At 50.1% G+C, this 19,762-nt stretch overlaps 1 protein-coding gene across 2 annotated transcripts in view; it reads right to left on the bottom strand.

The window, feature by feature from the left end:
* Positions 1-388: 388 nt before the first annotated feature.
* Sdk1 (sidekick cell adhesion molecule 1) overlaps positions 389-19,762 on the bottom strand; it is a 967,445-nt gene continuing 948,071 nt past the window's right edge. For both annotated transcript variants that reach the window (XM_085837397.1, XM_085837398.1), the window contains 2 exons: positions 17,960-18,089; positions 389-4,056 (listed from right to left, as the gene is read on the bottom strand). In XM_085837397.1, the coding sequence (XP_085693523.1) occupies positions 3,802-4,056; positions 17,960-18,089 (385 nt within the window). In that variant the 3' untranslated portion in view covers positions 389-3,801. The remainder of the gene's footprint in view (positions 4,057-17,959; positions 18,090-19,762) is intronic.

The raw sequence follows: 19,762 nt of genomic DNA, 5'->3' as shown, positions 1-19,762 counted from the left end.
CAAACTTGTGCCTGTCCCTCCACCCCCTGAGACCAGGGATCGATCAATAAAATGCTTGCCTTGCAAGTACAAAGGCCTAAGTTCCATTCCAAGGCCCCATGTAAAAGGCAGAGCATGTTGGCTCATACTTGTGACCCCAGGTCTGGGAAGGCATGGACAGGCAGATTCCTGGGGGCTCACTGGCCAGCTGACCTTTCCTCCTCAGGGAGCTAAAAGGCCGCTATGAGACCCTGCCACAAAAACAAGACGGGCATCACCTGAAGAATGTCAGCTGAGGTTGTCCCTGGGACTCCACACCCATGTGCAGTTGTACAATTTTGTTCACAGGAATAAACACACAAATACACACACATAAATAGAAATGAACGATTTAAAAATTTACAAGCACTTAAGGAACAAAATATTTTTATTAAAAATTGTACCTATAGCACCGCTCTGCCTTTCTACAAGTTGAGGGAGTGGGGGTTCATTTATTTTACCTGTAATGGGATCTGTGCCATTTTAGAAGTTTTATAGGGAAAGCTTCGGGACTCCCCTAAACCAGCAGGTGGAGTTGGGAGTTTCCCGCTGGGAACCCCACACTGTTCTGGCCTCTCAGACTGGTCCCTTGTTGCTAGTCTATGGACTGGGGCTCAGCAGGAAAGCCGCCATGCTGTGAGCCAGGAATCCAGAAGTAAGGAAAACCCATGCTAAGAACCTCTATGCAAACACACCATGCTCACGCTGATCAAGACTAAGTTCAAACACCGCATCCAAAGAACTTTCCAGAACACACATCCTCCTCGTGGGCTCTTGCTCTGCTTCCTCCCAGGGCTCCAGGTAAGGGAGACCCTGCCCCACCCCTATCCCACCACACATGTTCTGCTGGGGTGGGAAGCAGGAGGCGGGGAGATGTCAGCATGGCTATAGCTTCCTCTCTGGGTGTCTGCTTTGTAAAGCCTGCCATGGGGCGCAGCAGCTCACACAAGGAGGGAAGGCTGCACAGGGCTGAGTGCCCTCCACAGAGCCACTGAGGCTGCTGTCACTTCATCAGACACCCATGGAGGTGACAGAAGTAAGAAGGGTGTCCACATCCTGCCTGTTCCCGTCATTTCTCAGAACCCAGCCTTGGATGCAATGTCCCTTTGCAGCTGTGTGATGTGTCCATTCTGTCCCTACAGTTAGGAAGGACACTTGCCAATGCCCGGTGACTCCGGAGGCTGAAATCTAACTGGAAACCCTCAACCTCTACCTGTGGTGCAGGGGATTCGAATGGGACAGGGTCCCTCTAAGTCTGGTTCTCACCCTTCCTAATGTGTGACCCTTTAATACAGTTCCTCATCTTGTGGTGACCCCCATCCATTAACATTATTTTCATTGTTACTTTGCTACTGTTGTGAATTGCACTGTAAATGTCTGATATGCAGGATATCTGATATGCAACCCCTGTGAAAGGGTTGTTTGTCTCCCAAGGGGTCTCCACTCACACATTGAGAACCACTGGTCTAAGTGCTGTGTTTGATGACAGCTGCTGACAGCTGTCCATCAGCAGTCGCAGGGCCAGGGCATCCTGAACAGACCTTTCCATAGAAAACAAGTTACTGGTCATAAAGGAGAGAGACCCAGGTAGCACTGCAAACTGCTAACTCACTCATGGCGAGGAAATGCAAGGCAGAGTAGGGTATCGCCTTAGACCAGATCATTCCCCATTGATTAAAGCAATCAAGTCCTTATGGCTTAGGAGAACAAAGCGCAATACAGAGCCAGCCTGATCCCTGTCTTCTGTTGGGTGCCACCTTTCAAGAAGTTCAACTGGAGACACGTGGCCTTCTGTCCACTTCATTCGTTTCAGGCCAGGGAGTAGGTTGGTGCAGTTTACTGACATGGTCCCTCCTGTGGACCATGAGGGTGGCAGTCCCCACACAGAAGTGGCTTTGGGTAGAGCATCTAGGATTTTTGGTTTAGAATATTTCCTCTTCAGCTCAGAAAAGGAAGGAGGGAGGAAGGAAGGGAGACAGGAGGAGAAGGAGGAGGGAGAGAAAGGAGGGAGGAGGGCAGGAAGGACTAAAGAGAGGAGTAAAGAGGAAGAGTATAAGAAGGGGGAGAAAGGAGGGGGAGGGGAGGATAAGGGAAGGGAGGAGAAGGAAGGAGGGAGAGGAGGAAGAGGAAGAGAGTAAGAAAGAGGAGGAAGGATTTTTTTTTTTAATTCTCGATTTTGGAAAAATTTTTTGAAAGGCCTTTAATTAGTTTATTTTTTAACCCCAAGCAGAACCTCTTGTGTCCTGGGGCCACACCAGCAACTTCCAAGGCAGCAAGTCAAGACAAGATCCATGTCCCCTGCCTCACAGGGCTATAGAATCTCCTAGTGGTGGCACTGAAGAGCTTAGTACCCTCCACGGGGCGCCAAGACCCCTGGGAGGACAGACCCTTCTCACCTGCTCTGAGTGCCCGAGGATGTGGGGATGTGGAGCCACAATGCCAGGTCTGGGGTACACTGTGGTTGGATCCAGCTGGTCACATCCAGATGGGGGAGTGGGTGGGGCGCTGGACTAGGGGTGGCAGGACACTCATGGGGTCTTGAGTGCCACTTTGCACTTAGCCAGAAACATTTAAACAACGAAAAGTAAAAGAAAACGTTCTCAGAAAACCTGTTAAGGCTAAAAAGCTGGCCTTGGATGGCAGGGTAGAGGGGACAGCACCAGGGGTCAGAAGCGGGACAGCAGTGAGCACAGGAGGACAAAGGGAAGGGCTGTCCCTACTGTGCGCCATGTGTGGGAGGTGCGCTAGGTGACTCGTGGCCCCGGTTGGTTTCTCAGAGCCGATTGTTTTATTTGGAGACACAGTCGCTTCTCGTCTTTCCCACGTACAAAGCTGAACAATGAATTAAAAGGCACCTGGAGACAGCAAAGACGCATTCATTTCATGTGACATAGATTAAAAAAAGATAAAAAGGTTTAAAAAATACTCTGGTTCAACAATGCACATCTGCTACTGCCACAAGCAACTGCAAAAACCACGCGTCTCCGCTCCTCTCTTGCTCAGCGCGGGTGGGCTGTGTGCTGTGTTGTGTGGTCACCAGAAGGACCTGGCTGGCCTTGGATGGGCCTGGGGGGCCTCCAGAGCCAGTTGGGGGAGGGACTTCCTGTTCTTGTAACTGTCAGCTTGAGAGAAGAGAGGAAGAGGGAGGGAAAGGGAAACCTCCAGGGTTGCAGCCACCCTAAAGAGGGGTCGCAGAGCTGAGCCCTCCGTGGCCAGCTAGATGCCACTCATGCAGTGGCCTCGCTCAGACCCTGCTGAGAACCAGACAGAACCCAGCGAGGGAAAGAGCAATTCTCTGAAGCACAGATGAGAGCAAGGAGCCTCAAGTTGTCCTAAGATGGAGAAAGTGGTCCAGGCTGGCTGGTTCTCCAAAAGGAGGTAGAGAGAGAAGTGGGCGGCGGATGCGATTTACCTGTCCCCCTTCCCCCTCCTTCCCGTCCTCCCGCGCCATCCTGAATGATTCAGAGGCCAGAGGAGCCCAGGGCTGGGGTGTGTCGAGAGCGCCCCCGCCGGCGGTGCCGAGCTATTGCACCAGGGAGATACCTTCTCTTAGAAAGAAAAGAAAACAAAGAAACCCGCTTCCTGCAGCGATGTTACAAAAAGCCATTAAAAAAAAACCTTCCTAAGTGAATCCTAGTTTTCACCAGTAGGTAAGATCGCTTACCAGAATTATTATTATTATCTTTTAAACAAAAAAATTCAGCTCAGTTATCGGAGTTGATTGTCTTAACAAAAATAGACTCCAGAAGTTCTGCACCCGTCTACCCTGATGGAGGCGTGATGTCACACGAAGGAGGAGAAGCCGGTGAGGGGGGCCCGGGCTCCGGGGCCAGCTGGTGTGTAGACTCCGCCCGCGCTCTGTGTGGTGATGACCGTGTGCAGGTGTGGTCCAGCTTCCGCCCCTGCCACCGCCTCGTACCTATGCGGTGCTGCGGCAGGGGGACGCCGCTTCCAAGAGTTGTAGTAGGTGGGATCGCTCATGTAGTGGTTGACGAAGGAGTGCTTGGGCAGGGCTTCCTCATAGTCTGAGTCAGAGGCCTGAGGATGAGACAGAAGGACAGTGTGAGCCCCAGCGAGAGAGGGAGAAAGGGAGGGTGATCTGGAAACAGGGATACACTCGCTAGTCACCCAAGATGGAGGTGGCCTGAGGGTGACCTGTTGTTGGCATTCTCCTGTAAGCTCAGGATAGGCCTATGCTATACCCCACCCTGGGAGATGGCTACAGAGTCCCCACAGAGTCCATAATTGCTAATGTTAATGATGGTGGAGAGAGTCACAGTCTGGTGCTGTGTCACCTATGGTAGTTGGAATGCAAATGTCCCCATAGGTTCATATATTTGAGCAACTGTTCCCCAGTTGGTGGCGCTGTTTGGGGGTGAGGTTTAGGAGGTGTGGCATTGTTGGAGGCTTTGGGAGTTCCAGGCCCTGTCTCACTCTGTGTATCTCTCTCTCTCTGTGCCTGTGGTTCTAGGTGTGGCGCTCAACTTCCTGCTCCAGCTGCCATGCCCGCCTGCTGTCATGCCTTCCCACCAGCATGGTGATGGACTCTATCCCTTTGGAACCGTAAGCCTTAATAAACCCTTCCTTCTATACGTTGCCTCAGTGTTTTGTCACAGCGATAGGATAGGAAAGTAGCCAATGCACAGACTGGGCTCCCTTCACTGAGGGGAAGGAACCCTGGGCTTCAATGCAGAAAAGAATTTCGGGGATGAGCCAGTGTACTGGCTGGTTTTGTGTGTCAGCTTGACACGGAGTTATCACAGAGAAAGGAGCTTCAGCTGAGGAGATGCCTCCATGAGATCCAGCTGTGGGGCATTTTCCCAATTAGTGATCAAGTGGGGAGGGCCTATTGTGGGTGGGACCATCTCTGGGCTGGTGGTCTTGGTTCTATAAGAGAGCAGGCTGAGCAAGCCAGGGGAAGCAAGCCAGTAAGGAACATCCCTCCATGGCCTCTGCATCAGCTCCTGCTCCCTGACCTGCCTGAGTTCCAGTCCTGACTTCCTTTGGTGATGAACAGCAACGTGGAAGTGTAAGCTGAATTAACCCTTTCCTCGCCAACTTGCTTCTTGGTCATGATGTTTTGTCCTGGAATAGAAACCCCGACTGCGACAGCCAGGGAGAAGCAGAGTTGGAGTTTGTTTTTATTTTATTTATTTTTTGTGTGGTGTGTTTGCATGTGTGTGGGTTTATATATCCATCTGCTCACATGTGGAAAGGCAAAGAAAGATGTTGAATGTCTTCTGTTTTTCTGTTCACCGTATTATTTTGAGACAGGGTGGATCTAAAACCAGCCATTTCTCCTTGGCTGGCTGGCCTGCAGGTCAGTAGGATCTGTGTGTCTCTGCCTCCGGATGGGCCTGGTGGCACGTTCAGCTTTTATGTGGGTAAAGTTTAGACTTGGGTCTTCTTGATTTCACAGCAGAAACAATTGGGAAAATGCACCACAGCTGAATCTCATGGAGGCATTTCCTCACCTGAAGCTCCTTTCTCTGTGATAACTCCAGCCTGTGTCAAACTGACACACAAAACCAGCCAGTACACTGGCTTACCCCTGAATTTCTTTTCTGCATTGAAGACAAGGGTTCCTACATGGCTGCTCTTCCAGAAGAAGAGTCCCATTGCCAGGACCCACAAAGCTGCTCACAGTCACCTGTGACTCAATCCCTAGGGACTCTGACACCCATTTCTGACCTCTATGGGTGCTTCGTGTCCATGGATACAGACATACACGGTATACAGCCATACACATACAAATTAAAAGATTAATTTTTAATTTGCACACATATATGTCTATGTGTTTGTGAATGTGTACATGCAGTTTCTGTGGCACCCAGAAGAGGGAAGCAGAACTCTCTGGAAGGAGAGTTAGAGGTGGCTGTGAGCTGCTTGGTGCCAGGAACTAACAGTTGGTCTTCAGTAAAAACAGCACATGCTTTTAACCTGAGCCATTTCTCCAGACCCTTAAAAGATATTTGTTCATTCATCAGAAATACTAGGATTAAGATAAAGACTTGGGGGGAGGGACAAGACCCCCCCCAGAGCATGCTGCTGCAGGTGTGGGCTTCTCCAGAGGAATTGACTTTCTGCATCTCTACAATCCCCCATGCGTGTCATTCTGGAGGGGCTTGATGCTGTTATCTTCAAAGGGTTGCTAAAAAAGATAATGAGGTCACAGGTGGGTTCCCAGCAGCACCTGATAGAACTTCACCTGACAGGGTAAATGTAGCTCAAGGGGGTGGGGCATCTTTTTTGAAATTCTCGGAAATGCCTAAGAGAGAAATGAAGCCCCACCTGAGATCATACGCATGCAGACTTCAAGCCGGTTCACTGCCGTTTAATATAACATATCTTTATATGGAAGGAATGTTGTCTCTACGTCCACATGCTTCACTGTAAATGTCAATCATTCTGGACTCCTCCATTCTCAGGGGTGGGAGGCTTCAGGCAAACTGCAGTGTTGGAAGGTGTGCCTTCCCCTTTCCGTCCTCTTTCTCTCCTGCCTCAGAGCATACACCTATGAGGGACTGGGGATGCTCCTGGCCTTTTTTATTTGTTTGAGACAGGGTTTCTCTGTGTAGCCCTGGCTGTCCTGGAACTCACTTTGTAGACCAGGCTGGCCTCGAACTCAGAAATCCACCTGCCTCTGCCTCCCAAGTGCTGGGATTAAAGGCCACCACTGCCTGGCTCCTGGCCTTTGATCTGCAAGACCAAGGTGTGAGCTGCTAGGGGGAGCCACCTTCCGTGGCCTCTTGCCATAGATTCACATTGTGTCCAGAGAGGCTCAGAGCCTGCAGCAGTGCAAGCTACTGGGACAAGCCAGTGCCTGCATCTTCCTCTGCTGTAGAGCCGAGACCCCAAGCATCCTCCACTGCAGCCCCTAGAGCTCCACTGAGCTCCTGGAGATGCTGAGGATTTGAGGGTCTCAGTTCATTTTGTAAAATATGCCAGTAGCATGGGTTAGAAGCATTCAGTTAGTTCTCCCTCCCTCCTTCCCTCCCTCCCTTACTTCTGCTTTTTGAGAACAATTTCATCATGAAATGCAGGCTGGCCTCTCTCTTGAGATTTCCATCCTCTTGCCTCCGCCTTTCAGCTTCTGGGATAAAAGGTGTGAGCCAAAGCAATGTCTGGCTTAGTCTATGCATTTTTCTGAAATTAAGTAAAATTATTTTCTCCTCTTTGTGTTGTCACGAGAAAGATCACTGAAGGAGATGGAGGCTGGAGTGGGTTTTAGTGAGTCTTCAGTGAGCTCCCGGTGGAATACCCTTTCCTTCTAAACACGCCTTTGGCTTCCAAGCAGAGACCCGGGGAAGACCTGTGTCTGGCAGGCTGGTTCAGGTGCCAAGAGGCTTCCTAGAGCCCTGTCATGCTCCTCATTGCTTCTGACGGAGGGTATGCAAAGCCACAGACACATTAGCTGTGCCCCACAGCTCTGTCCCCACAGAGGCAACTACAGCTTTGTCAGGAAGCAGGCATGGGTGCCCTGGTTTTGAGATAGGGCTTCTCACAGCATCTCAGGGTCCTGGGAGCTGCTATTCCTCACCTGAGAGTCTCACCAGTCGGAGTGAATGACCCACGCCAGTGCCTTGCTGTTGCTGAGGGAGTTGTATTCTGGGATTCAGAGATGCTTCTGGAACTATAAGAGCCTGCACAGCCCCGGGGATAGAGGAGGCCCTAGGATGTGCAGGGCAGCTCCAGAGGCTCCTGGGAGCTTTTGGATACAAATAGAAATGGGATTCTTAATACTTATCCCAAGGTAACTGCAAAGGAGAGTTGGGCATTCTGGGGACACAGCATGCAAAGCTGGAGTAAGGTGCTAGGCATGACTGTGACCCCTCTGGGTTTTAGTTCCCCAAAGTTAATGTAAGAGTAGGGCTAAGGTCTCACCTGGGAAGCACAGTTACACACTAGACCAATCATTCACATAAGCCTTTGCATTCGCTCAGTAATCCTAAGGTGTGGACCTGTTATTCTCACATAACAATGAATAATGAAGTTCAACAGGGGCCAGGGATGGTGGCACCCCACACTGGAGCTCAGAACCCCAAGACATTTTTCACTGTGACATTCTAGGCAAGGGCTCTACCACTGAGTCACACCCCAGCGCCTCCCTGGGGGATTCTAGGCAGGGGCTCTACCACTGAGCCACACCCCAGCCCCTCACTGGGGGATTCTAGGCAGGGGCTCTACCACTGAGCCACACCCCAGCCCCTCCCTGGGGGATTCTAGGCAGGGGCTCTACCACTGAGCCACACCCTAGCCCCTCCCTGGGGGATTCTAGGCAGGGGCTCTACCACTGAGCCACGCCCCCAGCCCCTCCCTGGGGGATTCTAGGCAGGGGCTCTACCACTGAGCCACGCCTCCAGCCCCTCCCTGGGGGATTCTAGGCAGGGGCTCTACCACTGAGCCACGCCCCCAGCCCCTCAGTGGGAATTCCCAGCAGATATTCTACTGTGTAATATGCCCCTATGCCACAGGGACCAGGATTTGTGGCTATGTCTCAGATCCACCCTCTAGCTGTTTTCTAGAGGTCGAGGCTTAGGAGGCAATGTTCTATGTAAACCTAGACTAGAAAACAAGGGAACAGAAGACGGCAAGAGCAGGACTCTGTGGTTGCCTGCTCTGAGTTGAGCCTGTGCTGTCATCAGACACTGGCTTAGACTCTAAATGCCCTGAGACGTGAGGAGAAGGACACCGAGGTCCACAGAAGCAATCTCTTTTCCTGTGAGAGCTTCACTGAGTCCCCAGCACTGGGTGAAGGCAGTTTTCCTCCCCAGTTCCATAAACTAGGGTTAACTTTATTCTCCTCTGAGGTGGCATGCAACATTTGATTGTGAGTCAGCCTCCTTATTTACTGACTCCACAAATTCAAATGAGTGTCCCCGGCCACGCCCACAGGGAATCTCAGCCAAAGGCAGTGGGAATAGAATGCCTGGTGACTCCCAGACAACTTCTGTCCATTCCATTGGAGACTGGGAGACTGAATGTATAGGGGTATGTCTTGGCTCAGATGAACCAAGAGATGAAGGAGTCACCTATACTAATGGAACCACGGTTTATAAATCCCGCTATTGTGAGCCCTTCTAGCATCCACCTAGAAGTCCTTGAGGCATCCTTCTGCTTGCTCTCCTGATCCTTCTGTCTCCCCTCTTCTTGTGGCTGCAGGGCTGTAGAGGAGCAGGGTCAAGAGCAGGTTGGACCTTTGGTGGGCTAGAATGGACTGCTATAGTTCTGTGGGTGTCTGTAGTAGTGTGTGTGTGTAGGTACATATGTGTATATGTGTGTAGGTACGTGTATGTATGTATGTATGCGTATGCGTGTGCGTGTGTGTGTGTGTGTGTGTGTGTGTAAGTGAATATACATATGTGTGGGTGCATACAAGTGGAAGTCAGAAGAGAACCTGGGGTGTCATTTCTCAAGGGCCATCCATCTTGTATTTTTAGACTGGGTCTCTCGCTGGGATCCACAGAGAGTCTTAGTTTTGGCTAGGATGCCTAGCCAGTGAGCCTCAGAGATCTTCCTGTGTCTGCTTCTTTAGCACTGGGAGTGGGTGTGTGCATCACCACATTCAGCTTTTTACCTGTGTGCTTGGGGTCAGACTCAGCTGCTCATGCATATCCTGCAAGCACTTCACTGACTGAGCTCTCTCCCAGCCTGAATGTCCCCAGAATACCATAGGGGACAAACATATACCGTGACTAGTGCCTATAGACGTGTATGAGATTAACAAAATGCCATTTCACTTATAAAAAGCCTTCAAGATTCCAGTTAGGGATCAAATATGCAATACCCACAACGGGCTCCTGTGTTTGAACACGTGGTCCTGGCTGTTGGCGCTATTTGGGAGGTTGGAGAACCTTCTGGGCACGGAGTCCAGCTGATAGATGGGGGACCAGAGAGGAAGAACTTGAGGGTTCGAGCTGACTCCTCTTCTCATCAAAGTTCTCTGGTCCATGGAGATAGAAAGAGTCCCATTGCTGGAAGCTGTCACGTCTGCCCCACCACGATGGATACTGAGCCATAATGACTGTCTCTGTCAGTAAGCTGCTTCTGTCAGGTATTTCGTCAGAGTGAGGGGGGGAGTGACTTAAAGGGACTTCTCATGTCCACTCAGGAGTACTTCATGAGCCAAAGGTGAGGGACCACACATAGAGAGGGGTTTGTTGATAAGGTTGGTGGTCACAAGGGCGCCAGGAAAGAGATGGTGATCTTCATGGTCAGTTTTGTGGGAATTAGAATCACCACATAAACAGATCTCTGGACATGTTTTTTCGGGGGATTAGGTAGATTAGATTAACTGAGACAGAAAACCCAACCTTAATGTGGGTGGTATCCCATGGGGTCTTAGACTGAATAAGAAGCAGAGAGCAAGCTAAGAACCAGTGTCTATCTCTCTCTCTGCTCCCTGATATGGCTGCAATGTGACCAGCTATCTCCTGTTCCTGCTGCCAGAGACTACCCTGGCAAGGTGGACTGCGCCTTTGAACTGTGAGCCATTGCCCTGTGTAGAGCCATGTCTCAGTTCTTGTGTTTATGCCTGGACCACTTGGAAGGAAGCCATCCTGGATAGCAGCAACTGGTTCACAGATTGGCAGGTGACTTATGTTGAGCCCATCAGAGAATGGCGTGAGTGCCTTGCACTGATGAATCAGAGCCTTGCCCTGGGAGTCCTCTGCGCAGTGCATGTGGCCAGACAGACTGGCTTCCAGTGAAGTGTGATGGGCAAAGCTCTTCCAAGGGAACTCTGCCCTTCTGCAGAAAACAACTTTGAAGAAAGGCCAAGACTACTTTGTTTCTTGCCCATCATTTAGGGGGAAGACACAGGACATCAGACAAGTGATCGGTAACTTGGACTCCCATTCAGGCCTTGCTCTGGTTTCCCTGATGGAGGTGACATCCAGATACCATCCTTCCTCCGCTGCCAGCTCTGTTTGTTCTTTATGTGACATTATTTTTTTAATGCAAATGTATTTTAGTGAGTGACAATTATTGGCAAAAAGGCATTGCCACTGGGTTGGTCTGTATCCCTCCCTCCCTTCCTTCCTTCCCTCCCTCCCTTCCTTCCTTCCTTCTTCCCTTTTTCTCTTTCTTCCCTCCCCCTTTCCTTTCCTCCCTCCATCCTTCCTTTGCCCCCTCCCTTCCAAGTTGCCTGTGATGTGAAGTCTTGATTTGCTGGTTTCCCAGGAAACCATAGAAAGAAAGGAAGGTGACTAAGTGCTGTCCCAGACTGACTGGTTCCCGACAAGTTGCAGAGAGGGTCAGCTCAGGACTTGAGAAAGTATAAGCAAGATAAAAGAGTGTCCTGCACCACCAGGGAACTAATTAGGTATGAGGAATCATTCTAATTAGCTAGAGATGGAAGAATTTTGAAAACTGGTTTTGAGTTTTTAAAAAATTTCAGAGGGGCAGCATTCGGGTGGTGTGTGTGTGTGTGTGTGTGTGTGTGTGTATGAGATGTTAATGATGAATGTCTCTCCTCTCTCTCTCTCTCTCTCTCTCATAGTTTTTGAGACAGGGTCTCTTGCTGAACCTCCAGTTTGGTGACAGGCAGAGTGCACCCAGGATCCTCTTGTCCCTGGCCACACCCGAACACTGGGATTCTACACCACTGTGCGTGGATTTTGTGAGCTCTGTGATCTGAACTCTGGTTCCCAGGCTTGTTCAGCAAAGTCTTCAACTGCTAATCCCAGCCTGGAACTCACCTATTTGGTCAGACTGTCTAGCCTGTGAGCTCCTGGAATGCACTTGTCTCTGCCTCCCCAGGGTTGGGACTGCAAGCTCTCACCACTACACCACCTTTTTTATTCAGGTTCTAGGGCTCGAACTCAGGTCCCCAGGTTTGCTCAGCAGGCGCTTTACTGAGAAGCTCCTTGGCCCCAGTGGATCTTCCACGAATCTCACTCACTCTCTGCTCTGAGCGCTGTTTCCAAAGCCTTGCAGGTGGATGTTTGCAAAATCATTCTCCCTGGTTAATTCGCCATCCTCTGAGGTCTCCGCCCACTATTCTGGAAGTGGCTTTGTCCTCAGGCTGGATGATTCTGACCTTCACAAGAGATAGTGGCCAACACTATTTAGCTCCCATGTTTATTTTCCTAACACAACTCTGGACCTTTAACTAGAGGTTGGCAGAAACACAGCCAAGTTACAGAAGTATAGATGAGGCGTTTAGAGAGGCAAGCAAGTGCCAGGAGCACTCGGGGTTGCTAGGCGATAGCATCCACCTGAATGCTGTAGTACTTATTTACAAGTATGTCTGAGATTTTTCCCCCCATACAGGGTTTCATTAGCCCAGGATGGCTTCAAACTCCCTATGTAGCTGAGGATGCCCTTGAACTTCTCCTCTTGCCCCTCCCTCCTGAATGCTATATTGCAGATATGCTGAGGATGGAACCCATGACTTCTGTGTGCTAGGCAAGCCTTGTACCAACCCAGAGCATCCCCAGCCCCCTAGCCTCGAATATAGGCCTAAAATGTTTCTCCTTCTTAGAAGACAGTTTAAAGATTCAAATGCAAAACCCAAATATTTGGGTTACCATGTTATCTAGTGCTTTGCCTCAGGATCATGTCAGTGGCTGATACCAGACGCACACAAGAAGGCCAGTGTCCCTGTCTTTTCCAGAATCCCAAAAGGGGTGGGGGGAGCAATCCTATGGCATTCCTTCTGGTGGTGTCATCTTTCTTAGAAGCTCATGGCGTTTCACAGGGAAAGCAGAGGGAAGTGCCATTCCTGCCCCGGGGCATAAAATCCATTTCCAGAGATACTGGCATGGAGAAAAGTCTATGCCCATGGGGGCACAGGGGCCCATTAGTGTCCTGCCACACACGTCACATAACACACCATGACTCTTTTTGTCACTTCAGACAGAAATAAGAGGCAGATCCAAGTGAACTTAGCCATCAGAACTGGCCCTTCCAGGATGATCCAGTGGGTCCCTTCATTGAGGTCCTTTGTAATTTCCCTTAGTTCACACACTTAAAAGACACAGCAAGACAAAGAACCTTAGAAAACAGACTGGCCAGGACTCATCCAGGAGCCAGGAAGCCCCATGGGTCCTTAGCTGGCAGTCACAGGGCTTCCAGGTAGCCTCACGGCCCAGGTTATTCAGGGGCCCCAGGGCCCAAAACTAAGGTCTTTGGAGACTCTGTGTGTTTATATTAGTTCACTGGCTCCTGGAAGGAGCTGCTACCCCAAAGGCCTTGTGAACCATGGGTGACCCTGGGGAGTGACAAGAGCATGCTTTCCACACAGCATGCTCTTGTGATAGGGACTGGCAGCCAAGTTCATAGGCCCCTGGCCTCCTCAGCCATGCAGATGTGCCTCAGTGGTTCCCAGAGGCAGGTGTGGTAAGAGAGCGGGAACTCAGCCAGGCTTTCCTTGGGAAAGCTTCCAAAACCTTTTAGCCCTGAGCATCCCATGTGGAAGCTGTATAGCTTTTACCTCCCAACTGAAACCTGTGTTCCTGGAGGGATGCTCATTAAGACTCAAGAGGTACAGGAAACTCAAAAGCCTCAGGAAACTCCTGAAACTTACAAGATCCCTGAGGCCCCTCCCCAATGTCATATTAGCAGAAACAATTGCTGGGAAGAGAGAGGAGACCCTCCCACCTCTCAGGTTGGCTGTAAAGCATGTGGGGAGCTCTGGGGATGCAGCTTTCCTGAGCTGTCACCGTGTTGGGCTGGACTTTGGGTGATATAGCTGTCTTGTCCTGTAAGGGACTCCAGTAAACTCATTGGTTCACGAAGCTAGACTTGGGCAGGGTCATTTCTTTGGTCTTTCAACAGTGCCCTATCTGGGGTCAACAGTTCATCTCTCCCCAGGTAAGGCAAACTCCGTGCAGAATTCCTTTTAGTGGAATAGTGCTCCTCTACAGCGCTCTTCCTGTCCTGTGCCTCCCTATTCTCACTGGCTTCTCCGTGCTCACCCCTCCTTCTCTGACTGTGTGTGTGTGTGTGTGTGTAAATGCACGTGTAAATGTATGTATTTATACGTGTGTATAAACACATGTATGTATTTATGTATGCATGTGTGTATATTATATGTATGTATTCATGCACATATATGTGCATATGTATGCACTTATGTATCTGTGTGCTTATACATACATATGCATGTATATATATTTCCTAGCTCAGTGCTTAGGCAAATCTTGTTGTCTTTTAAATTTCTTTTAAATATCAGTTGAATTTGAATCCCAAACCATTTCATACATTTGAGAGAAACAGACCTGTTAACCTATTTTTAAAATTTTAATTAATGAACTGATTCATTAATTTTGAGATGAAGTCTTATGAATTCAGGCTGGCCACAAGTTTGCTATGGAGCCATGCAGCTATGATCTTTAACTTTTGATCCTCCTGCCTCCACCTCTCAATTGTTGGGATTATAGGTATGCATCACCACACCCTGTTTATGCGGCCCTAGGGATAGAAGTCAGGATCCCTTCTTGCCAGGCAAACACTCTCCCAACTGAGCTATATCCCGGCCTTCGTTTGCCTATTTGGAGAGTCGTTTTATGAGCAGACATAAATCGGAGACCTCCTGAGTTAGGTCGATGTAGGACAGGATAGCCACCATCTAGCATTGGGCTAGAGGAGCTGGGGGTGAGAGATGTGGGGTTAAGATGGGCTCTCGGGAACCTCAGAAGGATGACCCACGCACAGGGTGGACACCAGGCATGTGGAGAATGACTGGCCCACAGTCTGAGTTCAGAACCACCAGGTGATGTGTGTCAATTACAGGGAACTCTCCACACATACCGCTGTCACCACACACAGTCGCCACCAATAACAAACACTGCTGGAACAGTGGGCCAGCAGCTAAGGACAGATGCTGGGCTTTGTCCACAAGACCTGGCTCTATCTGTGGAATCAGGCAGCCTGCTGCAAGGCCATCCTGCTGCCTCCCCACCTGCTGTTCTTTGAAGGGCAACTACCATGAGGTGACACACCTAACCTTGGCCCAGAAGAGGCAGGCCTGTTCCCTCAGGCTTTCCATGACAGCCCCATAGCAGAGACAAACATACCTCATGCCTCTCCAGACATGGGCACTGCTGCTCACAGGTTCTTTCGAGCCTGAGGCTATGTTATAGACCCAGCATCCTTATAAACAGAACATGCAAAGTGAGGCTCAGCTGGTCCTCGCCAATGCCCACCCAGTGCCCATTCGCTGGAGTTCATATATAAGCCACAATTGAAAAGGAGCTGTTTCATTGAGCCCTGGGGTTCAATAAGGCTGAAATCAGGTCAAGAATGAAGGTGAGAGTGTATTTTAGATTAAATATTGATTTAGAGGTACGTGCTGGGAGGGAGTCAGGCATATGTGTACAGCAAATGGCCTGTGGTTCTCACTCCTGTTGAGGATTACAAATAGGACCCTCGGGGACACCCGGTAGAACTACTGATTGGCCCCTTCATGCTGGGCAGCGTGAGTCACAGAGACAGGGGTTGCTAACACCTCCTGGAGTCCCCCACAGCTGCTGGCTCTCCCAGTTGAAGTCCCTCCTGTGTGTGTGAGACACACTCTGCTGGGGAAAGTGTCTACACAATGGGGAACAGCCTGAGATGGGCAGGCCCTAGGGCCCAGGAGCACAGTGGGGGCTGATGACCCTACGGGATCCCTATCACTGGTCACTGGTTCGACTGCTCAGTGAAGGAAGGTGAGTGACACATGTCTAATGAGCTTCCCTTATCCATTAACTTGTCCATAATGCTGTGTGTGAATCCCCTCTTACACTCTAGGAGGCTAGAGCAGGAAGCTCCTCCCACAGAATGTGGTGACTGACACGGGGAGGGGGGAGGAGAGGGGGGAATAGGAAGTGCTACTCTGGGGTGAACATGGGGGAGGTTCTGCTTTTTTTTTCATGTGTGTGTGTGTGTGTGTGTGTGTGTGTACTGGAACATGAGTGAGCAGGTACACAGGCATGTGCATGTATATATAATGTTAGGTGACATGCTTCTCTCAGGCCGGGCCCCTTGCTGGCCTGCAGCTCACCAATTCAGCTGGACTGCCAAGCCAGCAAGCCCCAGAGATTTGCTGTCTCTGCCTCCCCAGTGCTGGGTTTATAGCATAGACTGCCACATCTTGTGTTTTGCATAAGTGCTGGCGATTGAACTTAAATCCCCACTTCATCCACTGAGCTATCTCTCCAGTCTCAGGGGCGTGCTGTATAGTTTTACTTTCTATCAGTCCCATACACACACACACACACACACACACACACACACACACACACACACACACAGGGCTCAGGCCCTCTGCCATTCTAACCAAGATCTAGAACACACCGGAAAATAGGTTCATCTCTACAGAGAGTGGCTCTTCCAGTGTCCACCCTGGGTAGCTGGAGACCCTTGGTGGGTCATGCCTTTTGATGGGAGGTGTTCTGGTATCTGTGACTTCCAGGACTGGGAGAAGTGGAACATGGTGAGTTGAATAAGAATGGCCCCTATAGGCTCAGTCAAATGGAGTGGCATCACTTGGGAGGGATTAGGAGGTGTGGCTCAGTAGAAGTAAGTGTGGCCTTGTGGGAGGAAGTGTGGCAATAGGGGTGAGCTTTGAGGTTATCAAATGCCTAAGCAAGGCCCAGTAGCTCTCTTTCTTCCTTCTGCCTGAGCATCTGGGTGTAGAACTCTCAGCTACCTCTCCATCACCAAGTCTGCTTGCACACTGCTATGCTTTCCCCATTCTGATAAGGGACTAAACCTCTGGAACTGTAAGCAAGCCTCAGTTACATAGTTTCTTTTATAAGAGTTGCTGTGGACCTGGTATCTCCTTCTAGCAATAGAACACTTACAAAGACATGGTGTGTATCTAGTACACACAGGGCCTGGGGATGAGTGCTGGGCCCATACCTATGCTCTGTACTGCAGGGGGCCCTCTGCTCAGAGAACACTAGTTTTGCCCATCTCTTACCCCAGCCCTGAGATTTAAGAAGTAGGACCTGATATCCAATGAACAGGCTGCTAGCATTTGGGCTGCCTATATGTGTGGGAGGGACCGATTGGTCCCAAGGAGGTCATGACTATGAGCTTGTGTAGTGAGGCTGTGTCCTTCAGTTTGGACATGACCATCGCCAAGTTAAAATGGAGTAGCTTCAATGGTGTGCATGAGACATCTTGAGACTGAGTCCATTAGCAATCTCTCATGGAGGAAGCTGGAGAGCTCACAAGAGTCATGAGATCTGCTAGGGATCCTCATGAAGGATCTTGTGTCCTGAGACTCTTTAAAAGAAGATAGGTATTGACTAGGTGTGGGGTTCCTGGGGTGTGTGTGTGTGTGTGTGTGTGTGTGTGAACTCTTTGAGAGTCATCTGAATTCATGTAAGGAACCCCAATAAACTTACTGGTTATACGGTGGCTTAGACTGAGTGCCAACTTGACAGGGCCTAGAATCACATAGGAGGCAAGTCTATCTGTGAGGAAGTTTCTAGATTAGGCTGGGAATATCCAACTTAAATGTGGGCGGTGCCATTCCCTAGGCTGAGGTCCTGGGCTGAATAAAAAGGAGAGAACATGCCCTCTGCTTCCTGCATACAGACAGTGTAGCCAGTTGCCTCCTGCTCCTTCTCTGTGCCTTCCCACCATGATGGACTATTCCTCTGATCTGTGAGTCAAATAAACCCTGCTCAACTTGAGTCTCTCTCAGGTATTTTGTCACAGCAATGAGAAGGCACACGGTCTCCATCGCTTGACTTGGATGGAACCTTCCTTGGGTCTGTTGGTAGCTCCCTATCTGTGTGCAGAGCTGTTGTTTGTCATCTCCCAGGAAAAGCTATGCAACCTCTCAGATTTGAGTGCTCCCTCATCTACAGTGGGCCCTCCACCGTCAGTGCTGCCCATCCCACGGGTGACTGCGAAACCAAAATGAGATGAGACATGTTGAGGGAGCAGAAGGCTCATGAAGCAGGTATGGTGGTCACTGCTTGGAAGCAAGCATGGCACTGACCTCGGATTCCGACCCATCCACCGACTTCTCCTTGAGGTTCACACTCTCCGTCAGCACGGCGCCATTGTATTTGTTGCAGATGTCCTCGTCAGAGTAGTGCAGACCTCCGGGGCTTGGTCGGGGTGGGGATCTAAAACAGGAAGATACCACAAGCTAATTTAGACAAAGGACACTCCCCTGGGGGTGGGACTCCTAGGCTGCTGCCTGGTCTTGCTCACACAGGAATAGGAGGAAAACATTCCTATGATTGCATGCTATGCTCTATGACTAACCTAGACCTTTAAGTATGGCTATCTGTGATTCTACAGCCTGTAGGCCTCAGGCACGGTGCAAGGTCAGGGGACTAGGGACAAGCTGTGGGACTCTCCACAAGAAGGGCACATGAGCTCTGGGACAGCAGGAGGTGCAGAGCGCATGGAATTCTAGGAGACAAAGGAAGTGTAGTGTGCACTGGCTGAGGATGAGGGCAAATCTATGGGGAAGAGGCCTTACGTGTCAGGAGGAGACTTGTGGATGGTCTCTTGCTGATGAGTCTATGTCAGGAAAGTGTGCCATAGCCTGGGCTCCCACTCTGCTGGGGCGCAGGACACAAAGCTGGGGTCCCAGGGCAAGGAGGCCTTGAGGCATTAGCCTTCACTGGTTGACAGAATCCTTAGCCCAATCACTGCTCCCTGTCACATCCAGGCCACAGCTGTAGGCAGAGCTGCCCGTGTCTGGTTTGTAACTAGTGGGCTATAGGGATGACTGTGATCATATCACATTATGCAGAAAGGGTGTCTCTATTTGTCACAATCACATAACACTGTATGAAGAAGGTCATCTTGGCCAGCTGGAGATAGAATGTGAAGCACGGCCAAGCCTTTTGTGTGCATCGTGTATGTGTGCATTTCTGCATGTGTGTGGATGCACACAATGCATTTGGAGCTCAGAGGTCAATGCTAAGTCTCTCCCTCATTGTTCTTCACTTTGTTTACAGGGGCAGTGTCTCTCGCTGAACCCAGAGCTCTCTCATTCAGCCACTCTAAATCATGCTCATAGTGCTGTAAGTGAGTTTATGGTTTTCCGTTGGTCGTCATCTGTAGCTATCCTCAGCTGCATGCAGACCTCTGGTGGCAAATAAGACAGACCCGAAAGGAACTCCTGCTGTCTCTGCAGGAAGAAACACATGCTGTGGGTGGCCTCTGGGTGCAGGGGACCAAAGGTAGCCCTCAGTCTATGGCAGGAAAAGGCCAGCCCTAAGTCACATGGGGCACACAGACACACTCAGCTAAGAGCTAGTGTGAGCTTAGAAAAGAATTCTGGCCTGTTGGAGTCTTACCTAAGAATAAAGCCTAGTGGCATAAGGAATATAGCCATGGTTGGCCCTAGTAGGTGACCAGCTGGGCTGGAGCGGTTTCTACCATGTGAGATGTGTGCTGTAGTAGGGTCATTTGTCACATGGCAAAGGAAAACAAACACACCCTGCCCTCTACAACTTCCTGTTTTGTTTCTTTTTATAAGTTTTTAAACATTACTTTCATGTTTATTATGTGTACTTGGGTCTGCATGTTTGCATGTGTGCATGTATGTGCTTGTGTGTGTGTGTGTGTGTGTGTGTTCCCGTACATAGAATCAGGAGGCTTCCTCAATTGCTCTCACCATATATATATATGGTCTCTCAATGGAACTCAGAGCTCACTGTTAGGCTAGTCTGGTGGGTAGCTTGCTCCAGTGATTCCCTTGACTGCCTCCAGAGCCCTGGAGTTACAGGTAGGCCATCATTCTGCCTGCCGAGCACATGGGTGCTGGAGATCTGAATCCAGG

The sequence above is a fragment of the Mus caroli genome, unplaced genomic scaffold (genome assembly GCF_978045245.1).
Source record: "Mus caroli unplaced genomic scaffold, Mus_caroli_1 scaffold_4, whole genome shotgun sequence".
Taxonomy (NCBI): domain Eukaryota; kingdom Metazoa; phylum Chordata; class Mammalia; order Rodentia; family Muridae; genus Mus; species Mus caroli.
This window is presented reverse-complemented; position numbering and strand designations above follow the sequence as displayed.